Below are 18,019 nucleotides of genomic sequence, written 5' to 3' on the forward strand. Positions count from 1 at the left end.
CAGGCTTTGTAGGGTAGCATACACATAAAAAACATTTATTTACGTTTTTTGGTTCAATTGTATTTTCAGGTGCTCACACGTGACAAAGTGCTTATAGTGACTGAGTGAAAATATTTTAAAATTAAACTATATACAAGGTGTCACAAACAAGGGTAATCCCCAAGAAAATATGTACAGTAGGGTAGGGGAGTTTCCTTGAATGGGTCGACGGCGTTTCGATCTAAACAATTTTAGATCATCATCAGGACGTGAGCTTTCTTTTGTAGGGATGGTCAACTTATTTCCATCAATCAATAATATTTTCAACGATACTTTAATAATTTATTTCAAAAACGTATTTGAACTCCCAAATCATCACATTGCCTAAATGCGAAGACACAGCTATAAATCACAAATAAATGAGTGGTAGCAAATAGAAGATGATTCCTAGCAACATTGAAAAGCATGGCTTTGAAGCTTCATTGCACCCCGAGTTTCATGGACAGGTCGATGAGATGGTGGAGTCATCTTCCCATCGTAGGCAACGGGGCATGCTGCCCTCAGTGGACATTCTCAATTTACTGCCACTTACCCCAGGCCTGACCTGAAATCCACATCCCCTTCTAACCTGTACTGATATCATGTGTCCTCCTGTGTGCAGTACATCCATCTCTAATCAATACTGACTTCACATGACTTCGTAATATCAACACATCACCTTGTAACCTGTATATTAATATCACATGCCCTGGTAAATTTACTAAAGGATTTATATAGAAATATTGTAACAATAGCCGACCATCTTTTCAAAACCTATGAATATTATTATGATGTACACGATGAGCATGGAAGTACAAGGATGCACTTACGTTGGCAGCATGAGCTATAAAACGAATACAATCAATGTATGTGAAAGGGGAACATCACTTACAACGCATTTTTTACAACGCACTACCATTACATCGCAACCATTACAACGCAAACCATTACAACGCATTGCGCTGGGGGGCGCTCTAGGATAGGGAATATATTTAATTTACTATCCAACACCTTCCCTGCTATCCACGGGGACTGGAGTTGGAATAGTAAATTAAATAATTCACTATCCAGCGCCTAAAAGCATTATGCGTTGTAATGGACTGCGTGGTAAAAACCGCGTTGTAAAGGCATGCGATGTAAAAGCATGCGTTGTAGTGACACCAATCCATGTGAAATGGCCACAACGAAGAGGTCATATGTCTGGTTGGCCGAGAGAAAATACTTCTAGGTGTGCATACTCAATAGAGTCAGAAGTGTAAGGAGGAAATATTTAGCCGGGGACAAGAAGCCCATTGCTGCTCTGGAAACGATGGCATGCCCTCATCTCTCACCGTCGGAGCAGCGGAAGTGCTCAACCTCTTCAATGAGACCATCAGAGCAATGCATTATTGGTTGACTACAGGGGTCTTCATTGACACAGTTCATGGAGGCGATTGTCAAGATCCGATCTGTGAAGAGAAAAGAGATGGGTGAAGAGAAGGGCTGGAGGTGCAGGTTGCCACTCCTGAACTCAAGGACATTGGCTGGGGCTGTGACTGAATCCACTGAATCTCAGCCAATGAATAACTACTGTGAAAGGACCATTCTCAATGAAAGGAAACTGGAATAAAAGTATACCTCACAGCTGTTTTCAAATGCACCGCGTCTGATGTTTACATGGTGCCCTGGAATTTCCTAAATATGTCTTTGCAATTTACAACATAAAACTAGACTAGGTTTGGAAGGTTAAAACAATTTTGTGCATGCAAAAATACACCGCAAATATATTTTCCACATGGATTCTGCATACACTGTCTACAATCCCACCCACCAGCTCTAGAACTTTAAGTGTCGCCTGAGGTTTGAACACCAAATCGAGGTTCTTCTTCCACCGGGTTCTAGAACCAGATGTCATTCGTCTCCAAGTCTACCTGACCCTCCGCTCGTATGATGTAGTCCTTCGCTATATCTATGCATGATGGGGAGGACTTGGTAAAGCGATGACTGGTACAAGCCATCAGTTCGAGGGAAGCTAGGGTGAACAACTTGTGTACTCCTACCGAACTTATACATCACACATTTTTGGCAAAAGTCTTTCAGAAGCAAAAAAAACTGGTGTGATTCAGAATGACTGAGTTTAGGCAGGAACTTCATTGGAACCTTTTGGATCTTTTACAGAATGGAAAGAAGCGAATATAAGTACAAATGGCAGGAAGAAATGTAACAAGCTGTGGACGAGGCAATTATTATTGAACGTTGGCAACTGGTCTTTAAGGTGTTGGATGGTAAAGAGAGTAAGGCAGTGTGCCTTACTGAGAGAAAGCATGATCTGACTCTATGGAGGTGTTTCCATATGAGGAGGAAGGAACAAGTCCTCAATAGATTGACAGGTACAGATGTGAATCAATGCATATATCTATGAAAGACTATCCTGTTTCTGCCACACTGATAGGCCAGTCTTTAAGGGCATCATTTAAAGTCCAAGGCCAAAATGTTCACTCACATTTCATTATCAAACATACCTTTCTGGAAGTTAAGCTTTGGTAAAGGAAGTGGCTATCGGGTCTCTGAAACCGAGAGGCCTCCGCTCAAGTGAAGATAGGCTAGCTACACCACAATTTCTGTTTCCAGCGGTTTTTCTTGAGCTCCACTACAGAGTATGCTACATTTCTCCTAGTGGTCCATGTGAATCAGTAGGTAGAACCTATGGCAACACCTGTGGGTTTTGAGAGCGAGGCAAGGTGATTTGGACCCTGTCTGTTTCTTTCACAAGGAGAACCAGTCTCAGATCGTCTACAGTGTTTACTAGGGGCCTGATTCACAGAACTAACTTAAGACAAAATCCTAAACTTACTACTTTTGGTATTCACAGAAGTTAGGATTTTGTCTTAAGTTTGTCTTAAGACAGACTTAAGACAGACTTAAGACAAAATCCTAACTTAAGTCTGTCTTAAGTCTGTCTTAAGACAAACTAAAGACAAAATCCTAACTTCTGTGAATACCAAAAGTAGTAAGTTTAGGATTTTGTCTTAAGTTAGTTCTGTGAATCGGGCCCTAGGTGACACTGCGTGTGTTTCATCTTTAAATCAGGCGCTTTGATCACATTCCTGACAGTCTGTAGGTGACCCCTTCCCATAAATACACTTCCATAGTCAAATACCCCTCAACGCATACCATTTCTACGTATTTTCCCTCCAAAATCCATGCATTTGGTCTCCAGGCCGGTGCACTCCATGGTTCCAGCAGCCTGGCAAGTAGTGGTGCCTTCAGCATAGCACAGGGGGCATCGCACTCCGTTGGGCGTGGTGTCCCTGGACGGTACTGTGAAACCAGAAGAAAGGAAATTAAACGTGTATTATGTGCATCACTGGGCAGGACTGATACCTCTTCCGGTCTCTTACTCCATGGTACCGAGGCCTGCATTAGCTGTACTCCATTTTATATACCATGAACATTTGACAGAATCCCATGCAACCAGCCCTCACATAAAAGGGTCTGTGCCCGTGTGTGCACCTATAAGTATAAACTTGTGTACATTTGTCTGTGCATGCATGTTTGTTTCTACCTGTGTGGACACAGGTGTGTGTCCCTGTATGTATATAAGTAGGCACAAGTTATAATAGAAGCACAACATACTATGTTAAAATTGTGTTAACCCAGTTTAAATAGAGTAGAAAAGCTACTAGAAAAGCAAAATGCCATGTTGAGATCTTTGGTCCCTCGGTTAATGGTGCTGTTAGGGGTATGCTGAAATAAAACACAGGTCCTGGGTCTCAAACAGTTGTGGCAGAATCTCCAAACGGCGCACTCTCTGCATTTTTTTGAGCAGATATAAGGGCCCATACAGGCACTTTGGTTTTATACCAGGGGCCACAGGCGCTTGTGTGGCCCCTTCTGTAATACTGATAGCGTTGGCACACTTGAAGCTCCAGCACTATTTTAAGAGGGCGTTCCCTAATTTGCATGAGTACGTGGCGCCATGCAAATGAGGAAATCTCTTTCCCTCCGTGCCTGCGCTGTATTACAGACATCTGTGCAGAGGTAAAGAAGAACACAGGAGGCGCAGGTGGCTTCTCCTGATGGCAGCCCTCTGGAGGGGAAGAAGAAGTCAATGGACCACCAGACATCCCTTTGCAGGTGGGTGCAGTCACTCACTGCAGCCTCATACAAGGGGATCTCTAGTTCCCCTTGGGTTGCCACCTGTACTGTGAAAACTCGGAGCAGCTTTAAAGCAGCCGCTGCAGTTTTCATAGGAATGTGAAGCCCCCAGGGAAGCGCGAGTTTGCGGTGGTCCTGGGGGCAGCACATTCATGTTATTACGGCACATTTTCATTGTTTGAGCTGGGTGCACCTTTACGGCCCCTGGAAGAATACAGAGCAGATGTTTGGGAGTATTATGATTTTTTTCCTATGTATTGTTGATCCCCCACAAATGCTAAAGCCCTACTGTCAGGGCCGGCGCTAGGCATGGGCAGTGTGGGCAACTGCCCCGGGCCCCGCGCTCAGCTGAAAGACAGGGGGCCCGCTTCACTTTGAAATGCCACAATTTCACAGCTTGCCCACCTGCTCCTAGAGGGCCCTCTCCCCTCTCAATCACAATACACTTGCAAGAAGTCTCCAGTCGACCTTGCTGGTCAGGGCGTGTTGGCATTCCTGGGTTGCAGGGGTAGGGGGAAGGGACAAAAAAAGTGGGGAAGGCACAGCGGCAGGGCCAGCAATTATGGCTCACAGTGTCAGGGGCGTGGCAGCACCTCTGTTAAGTACTGGCCATTCCCTTTCTGCATTTTGTTGCTAGGTAACTGAAGGCCCCTTTGTTTCCAGGACCAGACAGACTCAGGTAAGGAGAGGTGGGCGAGGGGAGGAGGGAGAAGCCAGATCAACTGGCTTTTGTTAAGTTATGCATAACACATTTTTTTAAATGGGAATGTGTATATAAAATGTGCATAGAACTGCCTGTGCTTGGGCAGTGTTTCGAAGGCCCAGTGGAGGGGGCCCCCTTTCCATGGGCCTCTAAGCACTAGAGCAAGCTGCAAGGTCCAGGAGTGGGGGCCCCCTTCCCTGGGCTTTGTAGCCAGTACTCCCTCTTTCCTTTCCTGTGAAATTAATCCAAAAAAGAAAAACACTTTTGCCGGAAAGGTCGTCTTTTTTCTGACATTTTTCACTTCCAAAGTGCAGCCATGGGATGAAGTGAAATAAAAGGTCCAAAATGTAAAGAATTAACTAAAGGAGGACAGACTGGGTCTAAAAGGGGCCAGATTGATTTTATTCATACCCAAAACATATTAGTGCCACTTCACAGAGTTTGCCAGTGAAGCTCTACTTCAGTTCAGGTTTCTTGTCTTTTTCTGAACAGCATTGTTTTCCCCAGGTGGGGAAGTTCACCATTCCTGGTGGTATTGCAATACCTGCTTGATGGGAGGATTGGAAAACAAAATGCATACTGCTGCTCTGTATTCACGAATGTGGTCTTTTTAAACCATATTGCTTATGTTTTGTAAGGATATAAGCAATGGACATTGAAACTGGTCCCTTCCAGTCCCTGTAGTCATGGCCTTAACTTTTCATGCAAAAGCACTCATTGATTTCTGACTAATAAGTGCAAAAGCGTTACGGTAACCATGTTGTTCCTGCTTACATTTCACATGCTTTCACTTAATCTTACATTCTTTATGAGTGTTTGCTTTTTCCAGGATGTTTGCAGTTTTTTTTAGGTAGCATATTGCTCTTGTCCAGTGCCTTATTTGAATTGAGTCGCCTCAAGGTGTTTATAGTGGGGCGCAAATGGGTTTGAGTTGACGGCAGTGCGAGTTTCTCTCAGTGAGTTGATAGAGCGAGCTTTAGAAAATATTTTATTCAAGCTTGTGATGTCATACTCCCATAATTTGAATTAATACATTAATGAGTGTTTGCATGATTTGTTTTATTAATCCAACCTAGATTAAGTTTGCACCACACATGAACACGCGGGAAACTAATTAAATGTGCTCTTGTTGCAATTGCAAGTCTGTTTTTGTAACACATTATTAATATTGTCCTGTTTGTTATGTCTGTCCTATTGCCTTTGTCACCATTAACATGCAGCTGATCATTCATGGCATGTGCTTTTATATGTGCTTACATGTATGTCCTATGTTGTGTTTGTCTGTCTGTGTATTATTTAATCATCTTTTTATTCTTTCAGAAACATTAAGCTGGACTACATGAAGAATGGTGGTTATTTTATGTGCTGCTTTAAATGTTTGCTTCTGCTAAATGTTTTTATTAGTGGGTTAATTAATAATTAATAAGGGACTGGGTGGTACATAAGGGTTTGTTTTACCTGAATTAATTATTCTTTTGTGTTTGTTTAAATAATAGTTTTCTGAAAAAGTGACGCAGTGACGCAATCTGAAGCAGCGCAGAAAAGGCCTGCTGATATTAAAACCCACATGAGACAATTTATTCTGAAGTGGAGGAAAAGCCTTTTATTTTGAAAGCTTCAAAAAATGACCTGCTAAAGACAACTCTGTGGAGTGGGTTTGGATGTGCCACGAAAGTTTAGAACGCTCTGGCTCAAGGCTAAAAGGAAGAGACGTGACAAGATTTTGTATTGCTTGAACATTTTTGCTACAAAATGTAGCGGACTATGGAACTGTTGCCAGGATTCTGTGCATGGACAATGACTTTGTGTAAAGCCTGGTCTTGTGGTGGAAGATGTCACAGTTTACTGTGGCGTGAGGTGATTCAGCCAATGGAGAGCCAGAATTCAGCTGTTGGAATGTGAAAAATAGTTAGCTCAGCTTTTTTAGAGTATAAGAATAGGCGTTAGCTGCAAACTTTTGGCTTACGCTCTTGATTCCAGAAGGACGTGTTCTGCTGTCCGATGATTACACGTAAGAAATGTAACTTTTAAAACTTTGTTTTCAGGCGATGAGGGTAGCGACAGAGAGATAGTTAGGTTTTGGAAATGCTCTTCCTTTTCACTTATTTCTGCTAATTAATAATGTTTTCTTGAAATAAGCTCTCTTTATAAAATGCTGAATAAAACTTATATGACTTTTTCTAATGTTTGCTTAATAAAGTTCCAAACCTAAGTTTTCTTAAATATGTTTTAATAAACTTTTTAAAATGACAAGCTGGTCTTGTTTATTGTAGATAGTTTATTGCTAAAAGTTATACAACATATAGTATCCATTCACCTCATTCACTATGTTTATGGGCCTGGTATTGTTGGTAAGTGTGATACTAGTGGATTGAGTCATCATTTATAAAGAATTTTAGTTTCTAGGCTCTATCAATGGCAGTATGGTGTTCAGTGGGAAGAGGATATGGCACTATGGTCAGACCTGCGGAATATTGAACTGGGGAACGAAGTTCAGCCTTCATGACCAGTCCAGCAGGCCACTCTCCTGAGAGAGCACATTCCCATACTAGACCTTCGAAGGCCCCGAAAGACTTTAGAAGAATGGTGTCTGAGCACCAGCAGGTGGACCATAGTGGTGGCAAATCTGGGTTAACCTTGAAGTCCTGTCTACTACAATCCATATTGAAGTTCACCTCAAGTCTTTTGGGCAGGCCTACGAAGCAGCACACCCTAGAGCTGTGGTACTCATAGTACTGGCCGCCAGCAGCCCGGCAGGCCTTCATTGGTGGCCCACAGACCTTGTCCTGCAGTTTCCACAGCCAGCAGTAAATACAGACGACGACCGCAGGAGCATATGTAGTGAATATGTATTAAATAGGTATTCACTACGTATGCTCCTGCAGCCATCTTCTGGGTTTACTGCCGGCCTCTGTGACATCAGGGCACCTTCGGAAAACTTCCAAAAAGGCCCTTTAAAAGTAAGCTGTAAACCGTTTCACAGCTGACTTTTAAAAGGGCCTTTGGGAAGTTTCCTGTTTGGACAGAGACCGGCAGATAGAGGCAACAGATAGAGGCAGAGAGATAGATAGAGGCACAGACGGGGAGAGACGGAGACAGATAGAGACCGACAGAGATAGAGACAGAGAGAAACAGAGACAGAGACAGACAGAGACAGATAGAGACAAGGAGAGACTGTGGCAGATAGCGGCAGAGACAGAGAGAGACAGAGAGAGGCAGAGGCAGATAGAGATAGAGACGGAGAGAGACAGAGGCAGATATAGACAGAGACAGAGAGAGACTGATAGAGGCAGAGACAGATAGAGGCAGAGACAGATATAGGCAAAGGCAGATAGACAGATAGAGGCAGAGACAGATAGAGGTAGAGACAGATAGAGGCAGAGACAGAGACAGACAGAGACAGATAGAGACAGGGACAGGCAGAGATAGCTAGATGCAGAGACAGGGAAAGATAGAGGCAGGTACAGGGAAAGATAGATTGAGGCAGAGAAAGATAGAGACCGAGACAAACAGAGACAGACAGAGAGACAGCCAGAGAGACAGACAGAGACAGGGAGACAGAGATGGAGACAGAGGGAGAGGGAGGGAAACAGATGGAGAGGGAGACAGAGAGAGACACAGAGTGAGACAGAAGGGTACATACAGAGGGAGGGAGACAGAAGGAGCGAGACAGAGGGAGGGAAACAAAGGGTGAGGGGGAGAGAGAGAAAGAGAGAGAGGGGGGAGAGACAGAGAGAGAGAGGGAGACAGAGAGAGAAAGGGAGGGAGACAGAGAGAGAGGGAGACAGAGGGAGATAGACAGAGGGAGACAGTGGGAGGGAGTGAGAGATGGAGACAGAGGGAGGGAGACAGAGGGAGACAGACAGAGGGAGGTATAATGAGGGAGACAGACAGAGGGAGACAAAGGGAGATAGAGGGAGGGAGACAGAGAGAGAGAGAGAGAGAGAGAGATAGAGGGAGGGAGGGAGACATAGAGAAGGAGGGAGACATAGAGAGTGAGACAGCGTGAGAGATCATGAGAGAGAGTGAGAGAGAGAGAGAGATGTGTGTAGCCGAGTCTGGTAGCTCAGTGGATGAATGGGACTGCTGCAGGGGCCTCTGTTTAATGCCCCGGCTCCTGCTGGTGCGGCCCTCGGCCACAATCCGCACTGTAAATTAGGCCCCGAAAGAAAGTTTGTGAGTACCCATGCCCTAGAGAAACAGTAAAACTGTCATTGAGGTTACAGGACCCTTGAGCAGGAAGGCTCTAGGGCGGTGCGACAGATGAGATCGCACTGAGTGCTGAATTCAGGTGGAGGTATCATGTTTGCAAGTATGTTATGCTTCTAAAAGCACTTGCTTCCTCATTCCTGGCCTCCAGCAATTTTCGGCAACAATAAAAATGTCATGATAACTCCGGTGATTAATGTTCTTCCTAGAGAGATATGGAGTTTTGTCAAGTTGACGTTTTGACTTGTGGAAATGTAGCGCAGAGGGTTAATGTTAATGCTGCAAAGAATATGTACCATGCAGATCACTAAGTCCACATAATGTAAATAGGCCAGTGGGTTACTGCTTTTGTCACAGAGATCATATTGTTACTTGCAGTTTATAAGTCAAAAGCCTAACATAGAACAATGAGCTATTAACTGTCATCCAAGAGCTGCATGCAAACTGCAAGGTATACATTTCAGCGTTATGGTTATCCTTATATTGCAAAAAAGGGTACATTTGGACAGAAATCAATTCTGGTTCTTAAAGAGAACCCCCAACTGTTGTAAATTGGCAGCGATCGGGGTTAGCACTTAGCTGAAACCATCTTGTATTCAGCAGTCATCTTGTCTGCCATGTGCTCTTTCCTACCTAGCTGTCGTTTACTCTTGCACTTTGACTGTCCATGCACCTGTCCTTAGTATGTAACTGTCAGGATGTGTTTACTAGGATTAGCATTAGCAATTGCTAGCTCTTCCCACCTGTTGACTGTGCATTTCTGTATGACCTTTTTTGTATGTAACCCTTCTCTTCTGTGCTTGTTTCACCTTCTTTTGAGCCCCTGTGTGGGTATAAAAGGACCATGCTTCTACTGTTCATTGTGCTACTTCATACACTACCGAAGGGTTTTGTGTGAATTGGTTCCTCCTCGTGAGGTTTATTAATTAAAGTTTTGTTTTATATTCCAGTTTCAGTGCCAACTTCTTTCCTATTGGTCTGAGGACTTGTGCAGAGAAGGGCGAACCACTAGCACTGGTAGGCCTGGCTGAGGCCCACCCCGACACAACCATGGTATTATGTTCTAACTTCAGAGTTTGTGTTTCTCCAGACCAAAAACTTTACTGCCTACTATTATGATTGTCATGTGACTCCTAGTCCTTTGCCCTATGTAACATTACTTATTGTGATTTACACACCTATGATTGATTGTCTCTGTGTAATGTGTGATATAATGTTGTTTGATACCCTACACTGGTTTCAGTGGCGCTGTAAATCAAATTAAATGCATCTGAGTGAGAATGTGGTTATGGGGACTTGAGTGGCACTGTTAAAGGGTGGTAGTGAAGGAATCTGTGGCAGAGCGAGTCATTGGGGGCCACCAACATTGTCGCACAGGGCTCCACCAGCGCTAAAGGCAGCCACTACTACTTCCTACAGTTCTGAAACCAAATAAAAAAAGTTGATTTGAAAACCCCTTGAATCTGAAGCATGCCTTCAAGTCACTGTAGGATTTAGCAATGGTTTCGGTTGTTTGAAGTCTTTTTTTTTATTTATGTACAATCTTTATTTGTTTGCAATGTTATCTTGTAATTTTGTACTATATGTATTTTGTTTTTGCACTTAACATAATTCTGGCGAGCAAAGAGCCCACACACGAAAATGATTGTCCTACGTCTCTTGGCATGTGCGTGTGGGGTACTGGTGAAAGGCTTTAAATTAAAACAAATTAGGAAGTATTAATGTCATCCTAAGGTAGCACAATAATAGATCAGAAAGAGAAGGGAGCCTTTTAAAATGTGCAATTATATCCATGGTGTGAGAGGTTTTCTTTTGTGTCATTTTATATTTTGAATGATTCCGCCCTCCTTAACTCCAAGTAGGCTGCAATGCAGCCTACATGGAGAAAATGGCCTCCCCATAGGTGCCTGGCTGGTCGGCGTCCCGACCAATCTCAATGCTGCCATTGCAATCTTGTGATTGGCTTAGGGGAGTGGGGAGGCTTCCTGTTCTTGCCAGAGGCAGGATAGCAGGAGAGCAGGTCAGGAGCAGAGACGACGCGAGACCCGAAAAGGTAAGTTTATTTTATTTTTAAATTACTCGCGAGTCATGCCGGCTGCAACTGGATGTTACATGCAAATTAGAGGGGCCTCACATCTTCCCTTTCGCCTGGAGCCCCAGACGTTCTAGGACCGGCCCTGACTACTGCAGTCATTACATTAAACATTAGCAGGCTCCTAGACAGGCTCAACAAAAGCAACAGAATAGGATGGGTGTATATGTCAGAGGAGAGTGATGAACACACTGAGGCTGTTGGCGACGTGAAGCTGCACATTGTTCCTGTTCCCTTTAGCCACTGATAATATCAATGTGTGTCCTGGTGGGTTGGTGTGGGCCGCAGGCATGAAGGCAGAAGAATATCACCCACTGAAGAAGAAACAGGGATCATTGAAACCTCCTGGCCAAGACCAGCACTGAAATGGTGGCCATTTGTGGTGAACTAGCTTAGAGTTGTCTTTTGATGAGGTCACTGGACCCATCAGGTCCTGGATTGTGGCTACTAATTTCAGTCATTCTAGCAAGCGAACAATATTTTGGTGACCTTCAACTAGACCTAATGTTAAGCAAGGTCCATGGAGGAATGGGGCTCTTACTCTTGGCTGCTGTGGTTCAGCCTCCAAGGCTTAATGTTTTCCCTGTCTGAGTTCTTCAAATAGTTTGAAATGAAAAAGAGAATGTTTTGATTCATTTCCCTTTAAGTTAAGTACAATATATCATCCAAGGTCCACATACCGATGATATCTTCAGCGTTACAGCTGTCTTCATCACAGTAATTCTTCTGCAGCCGGAGCTGGAAGCCTCCGATGCTCAGACTGAGTAAGAAGTTGCCGCACTCCTTCTCCAATGCACAGCGCATGGTGTTCACAGATGTTGTTAGACCCTCTAGGGAAACACAAAGTAAGTAAGCTCAACCCATTCAAGAAAAAGACACGACAAATTTCAATGATGTGGATGGTCCAGCAAATAAATGTTTGATCAAAACAAATGGGCTGTGATGCTCGCTCCTACAGAGGGTGCTTCTTCCAAAGACTTAATAACATTCTGCAGATAACATGACCTGTGTTTATAAAGCACACGTTCACTCCTTGGAGTATTTTGTTGCTGTCTATGAGATGTTTATTGCTTGCAAATAAATGGTACTCTTTTTATCAATCCCTGCCATCACGTGGACAACGTTTCATAGATCAGATGCTTTAGTAAACTGAGGTACTGTAACTGCAGTGGCAGGCAGCACGGACATTGGGTGGTGAGGTGAGCAGGTAAGGAGGTAAATGTGTAAAGAACTGAAAAATGTACTTACCTCCTCGCTGCTCTGTCCCAAGTCGTCTCTCATCTGCCGCACAGGAAGCAGCCAGGCTCCCCTAAACCAATCACAACACTGCAACACAATGTTGTGATTGGTCTAGTGACCATAGTTCTGCGCTCAGACGGGGACTGTGGGCCTGTCTCCATGCAAAGCTGTTATGAGGTCTGCATGGAGAACATGCTACAGTGCACATCCGAGAGTGCCGGTGAAAGCATCAAGCGCACTTTAGTGTGCTCACCACTCCTCCTCTGCTTTGTCAGCATAGCAGCCCAGCCCGCAAGCTGCCTCAGCAGAGAGGAATAAAATGACAATAATATCCCATTATTATCATTTTATTTTTCCTTTCTTTTGGGGCAACGCTCCACTGCCTTAGCGGAGGAGTCGCTACTGCGTGTGCCTGGCTTGTCAGGCGAGTCTTCTTGTGACACTTGAGGGGGCTAAGCTATTAACCTGTTAGGTGCTCATGACGGAATTGTTCCATCATGAGCACCGGTGTTCCTGTGGTCATGATGGAACCATTCCATCACGAGGACAGGGGACGGAAATCCCTCTGCGGTACATAACGGAGGGATTTCCATTTTTATTTTGTGCCTTGGGAGGTGAGGAAGAGCTTCCCCAACCTCCAGAGGCCCCTAACATGTTTTCAATATAATGACAATCGTGCGCACGGCACGCTGTTGTCATTAGATTAAAAACATGTGTTTCAGGGCTTGTGGGCCTACCTCAGCCCTGAGCACCGAAACACTTGGGAGAGGTATTGTTGGAAAGGGGAGAATCTCCTCTTTCCAATGGCACCACTCCTTAGTGGATCCCTGCTTGGGGATCACCCTATGTGAGCGATCCCCAAGCAGGGATTCACCCACTAGGCACCAGGGAGGTGTGAGCGGCCTCTTGGGCAAGGGCATTTGCTCTCCTTATTGTTTTTGGGTTAAATTCAGTTTTATGGGGGGCTACAGCCCCAATCTACCACCCCCCGGGGGGGGGGGGCAGAAAGCCAACTCGAACCATTTTTTTTCTATGGAAATTAGGGGTGGGGGCTGCCCAATATGGCACGCCAATGCCCCCACCCCCTCCACAATAGAGTCCTTCTGATCCTCCCTGGTGGGGGTGGGGGGGCAAAAAGCCCATTAGACACCATTTCTTTTTACATGTAATATAAGGGTGGGGGCCTCCCAATGCCCCCACCCCTCCCCCTCAAAATCAAGTCTTTCTGCCCCACAGAGGGGGCATATGGGGAAGTAGCCCCCAATCTGCCCCCCAGGGGGCAGAACACCCACTAAAAACCAGGGATTTATTTTATTATGTAAATTAGGGGTTAGGGCTGCCCAACATGGGCACACCAAAGCCCCCAACCCCCTGCACCATAACAGTCCTTAGTCCTCCTGAGTGCAGATGGGGGAGGTTGCCAACAATCTGCCCCACTGGATCAGAAAGCCCACTAGACACCAGTTTTTTTATGATTAATTTAGCAGTGGGGGCTGCCAAAGATGGGCATGCCATTCCCCTCCCCCCCCCCCAAACACACACACAAAATTCCAGTCTTTCTGCCCCCTGGGGGGCAGATAGGTGCAGTGAAAATGTAGTGTGTCCACTTTGAGTTTTGGGCCGTTTCCTGTCACAGGCACTAGGCCTACCCACACAAGTGAGGTACTATTTTTCTTAGAAGTTTTTGGGGAATGTGGGGTGGCTGGAATCTTGTGGTCCATGCAGATTCTAGAACTTTCCACCACAGAAATGTGACTAAAAAATATTTTTTTTACATTTTTTTTAGGTTTGCAAGAGATTCTGGGTAACAGACCCTCTGAGAGTCAGTCAAGTCACCCCATCCTGGATTTCCCTCGGTGTCTAGTTTTTACAAATGTATAGGTTTGCTATTTTCCCTTGGTGCAGGCAGGCAGAGCTAGGGTTCAAAAACTACAGCTAGAGACTTTGCAAAAAAAGGGTCATTTTACATTATGAAAATGTGGTGTGTCCACATTGCGTTTTGAGCCGTTTCCTGTTGTGGGCTCAAGGCCTACCCCCACAAGTGAGGTAACATTTTTAACAGGAGTCTTAGGGTAACACAGAATTGTAGAACAACTGTTATTACCTATTGACTTTCGATGCAGTTCTGGTTTCCAAATGAAAGACAATGTGTAAAAAAGAAGTCATTTTGAAAAATGACTAATAATTATCATGCTAGTATAGGTACTCCCAATTTCAGAAATGTGCAAATATATACTATTTCTAAACTCTATATTGTTCCCATTTCAGGAATACATAGGTGTCTTTCATACCAATTTTTCCTTGTATATATTTGCCAAAAATAATTGCTATATACCCGTAGATAAAAACCATTGCAAGACGCTGCTCAGTTATTGGCTCTGGGTTCGTCGAGTTCTTAGTGAACCTACAAGTCCTATATATCCCCACAACCAAAAAGGTACAGCAAATGTAATGGTATATTGCTTTCAAACAGCTGTCATAATTAGAAGAAGTTCCAGGTAAAAACGTTGACACAAATGACTGTTTTTTCAAATAATTTTCAATTTTTCCTATATATATATATTTTTTTAAATATTTGTATTTGCTTTTTTTAAATGCATAAACATAACAGGCATGTCATATGGATCCATCTCCCATACCCTGTCTCCCCTCCACCCTCCTCCCTCCACCCGCCATACCCACGATCCCACTAGTAACACGACAAATCTATAAAGTGCTGCCCCACCTGTCTCTAAAATGCACAGATCATTTGGAGGCCTCCCCTCATGCAACCTGAATAATAGAGTATCCCTTCCTCCTCTTTTCACAGTCCCCTGTCAAAGCCATGATATTGTCTCCACTTCCCCCATACTCTAGTGAACTTCTTGGGACATCCCTAGCTTTGTATGTGACCCTTTCTGTTGCATGTACATATCCATGCTCCCTCTCCATTCATCTATCCGAGGAGGTATGGGAGCGCCCCACGCCCAGGCCATGTCCCTCTTAGACACCTCTAAAGCTAGTGCTACAAAGATCAGGAGTGGCCGATTCAGATCAGCCTCACAAAAGACAGGGAGGTCTCCTTTTAGATCCGATCAGGGACAAGGAGTAGTAAACAGTAGAAATATAGATAAGTCCCTAGCTTGCCAAAGAATTGGTAGAAAAGGGCGTCTACTAGAATAGTATAGAAGGTGCTCACAGCCCATAAGTACAGACCATAACCACATGAATAATAAATCACAAAAAGAGGTATAACAAGATAAAAAACAATTACAAATTATGTATAGAAAAATTGTACAATTTATTTAGAGAATAATACATTCATAAAACAATTTTTTCAAAAAAACATTTCCCTAAAATAATTTATAGTGCCATTGAGAACAGTTAAAAATGTGTCAATTCACATGAAGAACATTTAAAAATAAATTGTTACAAAAGTTGTTGACGCAGCGTTTCAGTTTTACAATAGGACCTTCATCAGGACAAGGTTCATGCAATATCTGTATTGTGTGGATGGTTCCAAGTCACCACCACATGGATAGATCATAAACCCAACTTCTTCCTTTGGATTGGGACACTATTAATTTCATGGATAGTGTGCCAATCTTCTTAATTAGGAATGTACTTTAAGAGTCAAGGGAGCCACCGATTTTGTGAGGATGGTTAAAAGTCAACCCACTAATATGGGAAACAGGCTAAAAGATACAGAGCATGACTGGATGCATTGATACTTGTGCCGTGTATTTACATCCTGAAAATGAAGAGAACGAAGAGGAGCAGGGAGGCCGACGCAATGTGTACAGAGCACAATAAAGCACAAATTCAGTTAATGGTGAACGTGAAGGAAGTCAAGCTAATTAATTAAAGCGACTGACGGACGGCACAAGTATTGTTTTTTTATCTTGTTATACCTCTTTTTGTGATTTAATATACATGTGGTTATGGTCTGTACTTTAGGGCTGTGAGCACCTTCTATACTATTCTAGTAGACGCCCTTTTCTACCAATTCAATGGTAAGCTAGGGACTTTCTACGATTCAGATCAACATTATTAGTTATTCCCAGTAGGACCAATTTGGGCTCCATCGGGAAACCATCTCCAGTATCTGACTCAATTCCCTTATTATCTTAGCCCAGTATTCCTGAATGACAGGACATTCCCAGATAGTATGATAATAGTCCCCCTTCTCCTGCCCACATCTCAGACAGTGTCACTAGCTCGCCCCATACGATGCAGTCGTAGTCTATTGTAGTATACCCTATGCAGAAGTTTATATTGTATGAGCCGAAGACCGGACTTTTTTGGGACTTCCCTGGGTTGCATCAGCGCTGTCTCCCAGTCCAGTGTGTCCATCTCCCCAGGTTTTGTTCCCATGATTCTCTTAGTTTCACTAATCTGTCAGGCATATTATTGATCAGAGTTTTATAAGTCAGGGAAACTAATTTGCTCGGGATTTGCTCCTGCATTAAGCAGCCCTCAAGCGGGCCATATTCTGGCAAGGGAGAGGAGAGCGCCTTCTCCGCCCCCCATGCATGACACAGCTGTGCATACTTCAAATACTGAGTGTGGTGCAATCTGTAGTCCACCCTCAGCGTCTGAAAGGACTTCAGGTCTCCCCTTTTCAGCAAGTCTCCTAGTACGGAGATTCCAATGTCATCCCACCTTTTAAACCCCTCAGCTTATGCAGTTCCTTTAGCCATGAGCAGTGCCATTTTGGGGTCTGTTTCGTAGGTTTGTGTGTCCAGCCAATCGTCCTGGCCACTCTCTCCCATACCTCCATAGTAACCTGCGTTGCGGAGAGCAGTCTCTCTTCCCTCTACCCCCATATATATATAGTACAAACACGTGCGCTGCGCCATTGTCCCTCTCACAATTTATACGTGGGATGATCTGCTGGGGCGTGAAGCCATTCGTTTATCGGTGATAAGTGTTCTGCCCAGTAATACGCTTCGATATTTGACAAGGAGATCCCCTCATTATACTGATTCCTTTGCAGTGTGTCTAGGGCTATCCTGGATTGTTTCCCCAACCAGAGCAGTGACCAGAGCTCGGCATTTATATCTTTAAAAACCTGTCGGGAGAGGGGGAAATATTCATTTTGCAGGGCACCACGCTCTTTGAGGCCAGCCCTCACCTCCCTGTTCGGCGATAGCAGTCCGGCCAGCGGGTCCCGGCGTCAGCTTCTCCTCTCTCCGTCTCGCCGACTCCCCGGTGCCGATGCAGAGCTCCGCCAGAGCCCCCGCTTCCTTCTGGGGTCTCAGCGACCAAGCGGGAATGCACCCCTGAGCAGCCACAGTTCTTAATAGTCTCACAGTCCTCCGGACGCGCCGCCTCCCCTCTCAGCGTTCCAGCGGCGCCATCTTGGATCTCGCTCTCGGGCCTTCGGACCAGTCTTCCCCACTATGGATTGTGGGCTTACTGTGGCTCTCACTCACCACCCTCTGCTGTCGGGGAGGGGATTATGGACCAATAGGGATATAATTGCATAGTTTTTGGGACCTCATGCCACCAATATGAGCGTTGGAGTAATTCAGGTTGCTGGAGCAGTGCAGGCACACGTCCTACTCGGCCATGTTGCTGCCCACGCCCCTCAATTTTTCCTATATTTAACTGTTACTTTCAAATGACCCCTTGCTGAATTC

The 18,019-nt window shown here is 44.5% G+C and overlaps 1 protein-coding gene across 1 annotated transcript in view; it reads right to left on the bottom strand.

Annotated features, from left to right (window-relative positions):
- Positions 1–294: 294 nt before the first annotated feature.
- LOC147700986 (phospholipase A2 inhibitor and Ly6/PLAUR domain-containing protein-like) overlaps positions 295–18,019 on the bottom strand; it is a 68,061-nt gene continuing 50,336 nt past the window's right edge. Inside the window, exons 3-5 of the mRNA XM_086929812.1 lie at positions 11,840–11,989; positions 3,172–3,318; positions 295–1,466 (exon numbers count right to left, since the gene is read on the bottom strand). Coding sequence (XP_086785938.1) covers positions 1,339–1,466; positions 3,172–3,318; positions 11,840–11,989 — 425 coding nt within the window. The 3' untranslated portion in view covers positions 295–1,338. The remainder of the gene's footprint in view (positions 1,467–3,171; positions 3,319–11,839; positions 11,990–18,019) is intronic.

The sequence above is a fragment of the Lissotriton vulgaris genome, chromosome 7, assembly GCF_964263255.1.
Source record: "Lissotriton vulgaris chromosome 7, aLisVul1.2, whole genome shotgun sequence".
Taxonomy (NCBI): Eukaryota; Metazoa; Chordata; class Amphibia; order Caudata; family Salamandridae; genus Lissotriton; species Lissotriton vulgaris.